General features: G+C 28.9%; 2 protein-coding genes across 6 annotated transcripts; both read right to left on the minus strand.

Annotated features, from left to right (window-relative positions):
* Positions 1 to 502: 502 nt before the first annotated feature.
* LOC108574470 (lysM and putative peptidoglycan-binding domain-containing protein 2) lies at positions 503 to 1,739 on the minus strand. The gene is made up of 5 exons (XM_017937075.1): positions 1,665 to 1,739; positions 1,280 to 1,566; positions 1,051 to 1,191; positions 855 to 982; positions 503 to 743 (listed from the first exon to the last, which is right to left on the minus strand). The coding sequence occupies exons 2-5, from the start codon at positions 1,454 to 1,456 to the stop codon at positions 503 to 505; spliced, it is 687 nt and encodes a 228-aa protein (XP_017792564.1). The 5' UTR covers positions 1,457 to 1,566; positions 1,665 to 1,739.
* A 1,321-nt stretch (positions 1,740 to 3,060) lies between these two features.
* LOC108574275 (striatin-3) lies at positions 3,061 to 6,992 on the minus strand. Of its 5 annotated transcripts, none has more exons than XM_017936839.1 (12): positions 6,910 to 6,992; positions 6,494 to 6,821; positions 5,831 to 5,934; positions 5,550 to 5,735; positions 5,256 to 5,445; positions 4,921 to 5,079; positions 4,715 to 4,826; positions 4,504 to 4,649; positions 4,220 to 4,398; positions 3,790 to 4,124; positions 3,356 to 3,664; positions 3,061 to 3,274 (listed from the first exon to the last, which is right to left on the minus strand). In XM_017936839.1, exons 2-12 carry the CDS (start codon positions 6,758 to 6,760, stop codon positions 3,105 to 3,107), a joined length of 2,157 nt encoding a protein of 718 aa, XP_017792328.1. In that variant the 5' UTR covers positions 6,761 to 6,821; positions 6,910 to 6,992; the 3' UTR covers positions 3,061 to 3,104. The 5 variants fall into 5 exon arrangements, with proteins under 5 accessions (XP_017792328.1, XP_017792360.1, XP_017792352.1 ...); XM_017936871.1 differs by lacking the exon at positions 6,910 to 6,992 and having other exon boundaries at positions 3,790 to 3,927; positions 4,012 to 4,124; positions 6,494 to 6,907; XM_017936863.1 differs by lacking the exon at positions 6,910 to 6,992 and having other exon boundaries at positions 4,504 to 4,625; positions 5,262 to 5,445; positions 6,494 to 6,907.
* Between the last annotated feature and the right edge of the window lie 570 nt (positions 6,993 to 7,562).

The raw sequence follows: 7,562 nt of genomic DNA on the forward strand, positions 1-7,562 counted from the left end.
TAATCTCATTAAACTTTATTTATTTTTTTCATTCAAAATAAAGTTAAAAAAATTTAACTCACAGAAATTATACAAACCTAATATTTCATTTATAACATAAAATGTCTTATAACATTAATAACAGAATTATTACACAATCAACTTGGATTAAAGGCACATATGGTTCACTAAAAAATATTATTTGAACTATTTTTAAAATATGCTTGGACAATATAAGAGCTAGTTGATCCATTGTCAATAGTATTGAAACTACAAGAATAGAAATGGTCAACATTTTCCTTTACATATAATTCCAATTATAGTGTAATGAAAGTAACAAAAAACGTTTATGAAAAAAAAAAAAATGTAACTTACATTAATATTGGATCAACCAATTTCAAATATGAAATAGTCTTCTATTATTTCCAATACATTATTTAGTATTTAATAATATATCTTTTGTTCAAGCTCTTTAAAGACATTGTCAATTTTAAACACATTACAATCCAATAACATTTAATTGCTACAACTGGAATATTTCATCTTGTTGTTGTTGAAGTCTTTGTAATGATGTTTTAACTTTTCTACCCTGAGTCATAACTACAGCAGTTGGAAAATTATGCATATCACTAGAAGATGATGGTCTTAATGGTTCTGAAGTAGATGGTATGGTATGTGTACTTGAGGTTAAAGGAAGTGAATTACGTAATTTAGTAGATGCTCTATGTGGCTGTACATAGATATCACTTTCCTCAATGCAAAATCTGAAGCACAATTTATTAAAAAGAGTATATGAGGCATAGTTTGTGTGATACAATACATAAACATATAGTTGTTTATATTTTATTTTCATTAATTATTCATAAATAACTTACTCACTATTCCCCTGAGTACGTTTAACTTCTCTTTTAACATTGGCTATAGAAGAATCCATTTTAGCTAAAAAATCATTAACTGAGCTATCATCATCTATAGATGATGTTATTGAAGATGGACTAGAAACCTGAAAATATATTTAAAATTTACACAATATTAATTACTAATGTACTATCTATGTAAGAAGATATTTACATTTTGAGTTACATGATGTCCAGTTTCTTCTGTATTGTCCAGTGACAATGGGCTTTCTGAACTAACAGGAATAAGTAAATGTTCCCGTAAAAATAAACTATCAGAAGCCCACAATCTGTTAACTCTTCTTATTTGTTCAGTCTATAGAAATAAAAAATATGCAGTGTTCTATAATCTTATAATCTTATTATCAATTTAATAATGATAAAGTAAAATAATGAATACATACTGTAACTCCATATTTTAGAGCAATTCCTTGAAGAGTATCAGTTGCTGATACAGTGTGTTTTATTAAATTTTCAGTTCGTGTAATATGCTTAGCTGTACTACCATATTTTTTTAAAGCTTTACCAGTATCTCTTATGCACATTCGTTCTTCCATTTCTCTCGCGCCATTTCGTTCCATTCTCAATCTTTAAAGTAATATCGGCGCTTATAAAGCGCAACAAACATAGCACTCTTTAATATTTACGGACCAAAATTTTGGACACACTTTAAGCAACATAATCACATAACCTATTCACACATTTAACGGGATTCAGTTTACATGTTATAATTGTCTTATTGGCATAAATAAATATTGGTATTTTTTTGTATAAAGAAATGTCACATACCTTCCTCAAAATATGCGAACTATTACTAACAATAGGGCGTAAACACAGTTTGATTAATATATTGTAATATCTTTTTAAAATATGTATACATTTAAAATTTTTGAAAGACATGCATTTTATTTCAATATATTCTTTTTCTTGTAATTGTTATGTTCTATAAATTTATAATTTCAGTCACAATAGATAACTAGTTACAGTTATACTAAGAATGTTCACTCAGCTGATCAACGTGATAATAGTTCATAGATATTCTTTAACCTGAATGATAGTGTTTGCCTCGTTTTGATTGGACAGTCAAAGGGCGTTAGACACAAGTAAAATAATTAATAGTTAAATAAATATTACATTTAAAACAAATTATATAGATAAAGATGCATTAAGAAAGTGTAAAACTTCTCATACTATATATATTTTTCTGTAATTAAATTATGTTATGCGTGTTTTTATATATTTTGTCATATACATGAATAATGGATCAATTTCTTCATTGCTAAATCTTATTATGTAATGCAGTAGTTTAAATGTATTCTAAGGGACGGTAATTAATTTTATAAGACATAAATTATACTTTTAGTTATACGTTTATTTCATAAATAAATCTTTAAAAATTGACTTATTTTTATTTATACTTTTCTTTTTTCTATAATTACGGAATACAGATTTGTTGAAGGAAAAAATAATAATAGAAATGGAATTAAATTTTAATAAAAACATATTCATTATAGTACGTTACACAGTTCATCTATTTTTAAATACAATATATTACAGAGAAACACACAGTTATAATTTACTGTTATTAATATTATGTCTCTTACGTTATAATTAACTTATTATGGTTATTATTATTATTGTTGTTGCTGTCTTTGTTGTTATATGCCGACCTTGATAAATATATAAGGTAGCATAAAAATCATATAATGGGAGACTAATTGATGTAGGACAACTTTATTCTCGCGCAGTACGTATTAATCTCCAGTAGCTGTGCAACAGTAACTGTAATATTGGTAATAAATAGTTAACATAGGGATAAATATTATGCTACTGCGGCAGTGTGCTTCCTGGATTCTGGGTAAAGAGTATTTCATCGTCTAATTACCAGAACTATATCAACTAATATAGTACAAGACAGACCCCTTCCGCTATCCCAATTAATGTCGCTACTTAGTGAAAATTTCATCAATAAGCAGCTTTTATATTTGAAATTACTGTTTTAATAAATCGTCGCGGACAAGGGTTATGTGCAAATTTTGGTTTCATAACATGAATATCTATACGCCCGATTTGATCTCCTAAAGTGATATTTCAAATGGTAGAGCAATATAAGTTACAACAAAATTGGAAGTGTAACACGTATAGGTAAAACTATCTAGAAAGAATGAGTACAAAATCTGTTCCGTCTGATGTATGTTGATAGTAGAAATGTGTATCTTAATTTACATTTCACACATACACTTTGGCAAGAGCATCAGCTCCTGCACTTGCTATAAAAGGTCGCGAAGGATGAAATGCTACATCTAAAATACTTTCGTCAAACTTTTTACGATGTGCTGTTATCTCTTGAACACAAGTTTTATTATCCATATTCCATAATCTTATACTGCAATCATGACCTGAAAGCAAAAAATTAATATGATAATTCAGGAATATTGATATTCTCCTTATATTTTATTATGTATTTCACTATTACTTACTTCCTGAAAGTAAATATAAACCATGAGGATCTACTGCAAGACTAGTAACTGCATCCAAATGAGCAACCATGGCATGAGCAAGGGTAGCTGATCGATGATCATAAAATCGAATATGTCGATCTTCGTGTGCTGCAACAACAAGTGGTAATGTAGGATGCGCCACGACACGGTTTACTCCCTTTGTTTCATTGGCCTCAAGACGAGCTACGCTTTCACCAGTTTCTGTATCAAATACCACACATGCTCCTTCATAAGCTACAACTAATTTGTTTGAATCCCTGATAAAGTCTACTGATGTTGGTATGCCATCTGTAAAATGATAAAATAAAAACATTTTCGTATGTTATTTAATAGAAGATTTGTAATCATACTTTTTTTTAAATAAAATTTGTACATAATGGTAGAAATTTACTTATATTAAAAAAGTATTGTACCTTGTTCAGAAATATATGTATGAAGTAGCGATGATTTTTTTAGTGGGTTCCATAATTTTACAGTCCCATCTGCACTGATTGATAACAAGGACTTAGCTTGATACATACTTAAACCCCAAACTGCATTTGTATGTCCTTCTAAAGTTAGGTTAAGGACACTTGGATCATAAGAGTCATATGGATCTATATTAGCTGATGGAAGTGTCCAACAATGAATCATACCATCTAAACCACCACTATAGCATTGAGTGCCTGTACTGCACATGGCTAAACATAATACAGGACCTGTATGTGATCTGAATGTATATAATGGTTCTACATCTAATGAAGATGACCTGAAATCAATAAATAGTGTAATATGGACACTTTTTAACTTTTACAAAAAAATTAGAAACAAATGGATTACAATTTCAGAATTTAAATAACCTACTTTTTTGCTGGTAATGTTTTGTGAAGGTTCCATAGTTTGAGTGTATGATCATCGCTTGCAGTTATGAGAACGGGATCAGTGGGATGGAAGACAAGAGCTCGAACAGCATCAAAGTGCGATCGTAACGTGTATTTTGCATTCCATGTTTTTCTTAAGCTCTCCTTTGTAGTAGCTACCATCTGAAATATAATAATATAAAATTATATTTAGAAAATATAAGAACTATTTTACATACATGTATGCACGTCAACAATGGCAATAACATAATAACCAATACAACTCACATCATATGATGTTTCTGCTTCATCGTTTACACACAATTGCTCTAATTCGCCCAACTCCAACGTGGAATCGCCTTCTTTATTTAGCCGCTTTGGGTCTGGATGTAGATCTCTGTGTACTGCATCTGTACGTTTTTTAAAAAAAACACCTAAAATATCTATGGGGTTAGAATATGCCAAGGAAAATATAAACAGGAGTAAAATTAATACTAACTCCAATCTACTTGTACGTCTGGTGGTGATTCTTCAATTTCTGTGAGAAGATTTAATTCATGTAATACTTCTTCAGCTTCTGCATCAACATCTTCTGTCAAAAGCATAGATTGCTAAAAGTTAATGTGAACAAATATATTAACAATTATTCGCTTGAAAAAACTAAATCAAAAAGTTTACTATGTAAAATAATAAAGCATGCATTACTTTAGGTGGTTTAGGATCCATATTGATATTATAAGCATCATCTTCCACATCTCCTTCTTCTTCTTCCATATCCATATCTGCATGTGCCAGAAATTCGAAGTTCGCCATAACAGCTGCTTCTGTATCTAATATTATTGCTTCTGCTGTAGAAGACGGTTGCTACCAACACAAAAAAAAAATATTATGGCTATTAGTATGTTATTAAACAATTAATTTATTTGATCAAATTTTTGTACATTTTTATATGTTTGTACAACTTGTAAATTGTTTACAAAATTGCATAAGTATACAGCAATAAAATAATAAAATAAGTAAATTCAACTAGACTTATTTACCTCTACCTTTTTTTCTGGAACTCTGTGAACATTGTTTTCTGTTGTTTGTTTATTTGATGGTTCATTACCATTTAATGAAGGAGTATTCATATCTTCTTGGTCTGCATTATTACTTAAACCAAGTAAAGATCTTACTCTGTTTGATCGTATATCTATTATTGTATCAGTGTAACCAATTTCTTCTAAGTATCTAAAGTAAAAATTGTATTCGAGATATTATTATTATTGCTGTTGCTGTATTTGTAAGTTATCATAATAGATATTAAATAATTATAGAGATCATATTTTATTTACTGTCTCAAAATTTGGCGGCCACGTCTCCAACTGATGTTACTAACAGATGTGAATGGAGCTTCCCCGTCACCACCACCTCCAACATCAGAATTAGCACAAGTACAAATACCTTCTCCATAAATGGGAGGTTTTGTATCTCCTTGGATTACCAAATCTGTGCCATACTTAAGTTTGTGATACCTTGCTCTGTAACAATAATGAAAATATAAATGTATATAGGTGTAATAATATTTACATAGATATAATAATTTTTTTGTAATAGTATTCTTTTTAAATCTTACCGTTCTTGTTTCAGTGCATATTCTAACATTTTTATTCTTCTTACTAAGTCATTTTTTAATTTATCTTGACCTTTTCGATCACCTTGTAAAAAAGCTATCCTAGCCTACAAAGAAACAATAATAAATTCATTATATTTATATTAAATTATTATTAAGAAAATATTTTGTCTACTACAAACAGATGTAAGATGTAACATTTGTTACTATTTACTTTATAGCCTTTTTCTACAATCTTATTTATATTCCATATTGTAAAAACTTTACACAAAGGTATTACATATTTTTATATAAGATGTAAACAATTTCAGTAATTTTTATAGCTATATAATTTGAACATAAAATATGTATGTGAAACTTATACAAATTATATATATCAATAATATCTTCTAATTTCACTGAAATATAACAATTTCTAATGTAATAAAATATTGACATTTGTCATATTAAAGTCTTTGATACAATAATGTAATAAAGAAAAATAATACTTTCATAAAATATATTTTGGCTTAAATTGAGAATTGTAATATTTTACGTATTTTTAAATTAATCGCGTTTTTACAATGCCCTGTCACATGACAGATGAAGTGACAATAAGAAAAGAGTATGTTACAGAAAGATATATAGATAAATTCTGAGAATTTTCTAAACAATTCAGAATTATACCTGAAGTTCTGCTTTTTCAAGCTCCCATTGCATTCTTTCAAGTTCAAAGCGAGCCCATTCATGCTGAATAAAATGTAGAACACCAGGCAAAGAGTATTGTGGTCTTTCATTCTTGGCATCGCCATTAGTACCATTGTCATTCCCCTGATGTTTATTGTTTGTCAGTGGAACATTCGCACCACTAGATAATTGTCCATTATGATTTTGAGATGCAGAACTGGAGTTATCCTCCATCGTGGAACCACAAACCTGGCTCGGTACCTTCATTTCATGACACGGCAGCCATTACAACAACTTTTCTTTCCTCTGGAGCCCAAAGAGTGCTCTCCTGTCGGATAATGTATTTCGATCGAGTTTACGAAAAGAAGTAATTAATACGCATGCGGACGTATTAGATTTCAATGCAACTGATATACTTTATATAAAATTTTATGATTCGTTGCTTGTTTATCAAAATTTAGTTAATTGTTCAACTCTTCCGAAATAGCAAACAAATATTTTCTTCTTCGCACATCTTCAGAATTGTACTTTCTTCCACCATCCTCGTAGAGTGTATTCAGGTATATTTTACTGTGACCTTATACCGGCTTTCTATGAATATCCATTGCATTTTCAAATTTAAAAATAAATATCTATTAAATTCATGATGCATTATAGTTAAATAAACAACACATACTACAGAATTTTTTATTATTCTTTTTACATATATGCGTTACTACATTATTTTATTGCATTATATTAAATAATAGTAACGGAATCTTAGTTACTATAAAATTTAATTTTTTCTAAATTTTATATAAATAATTATTTACTATTAGTTAAAATACAATAGAAATTTTCATTTTTTATGGCATATATCACAAATATAAATATATCTTTGTTTTCTCCTATAAGGCTGATTCTCAATATTCAGAACTCGATAATTGCAAGCATATAGCAGTATGTATAATTGTATGTTGGATGATAGGGAGGAGCTGCTAACGCAATAATAATTTATAAATATGCTTGAAATGTAACATTTCATATTGAAGTGCGAATATGATATATTCTTGCCTTACGTAGGAAATAA

This window comes from Habropoda laboriosa, unplaced genomic scaffold (genome assembly GCF_001263275.1).
Source record: "Habropoda laboriosa isolate 0110345459 unplaced genomic scaffold, ASM126327v1 scaffold46, whole genome shotgun sequence".
Classification (NCBI taxonomy): domain Eukaryota; kingdom Metazoa; phylum Arthropoda; class Insecta; order Hymenoptera; family Apidae; genus Habropoda; species Habropoda laboriosa.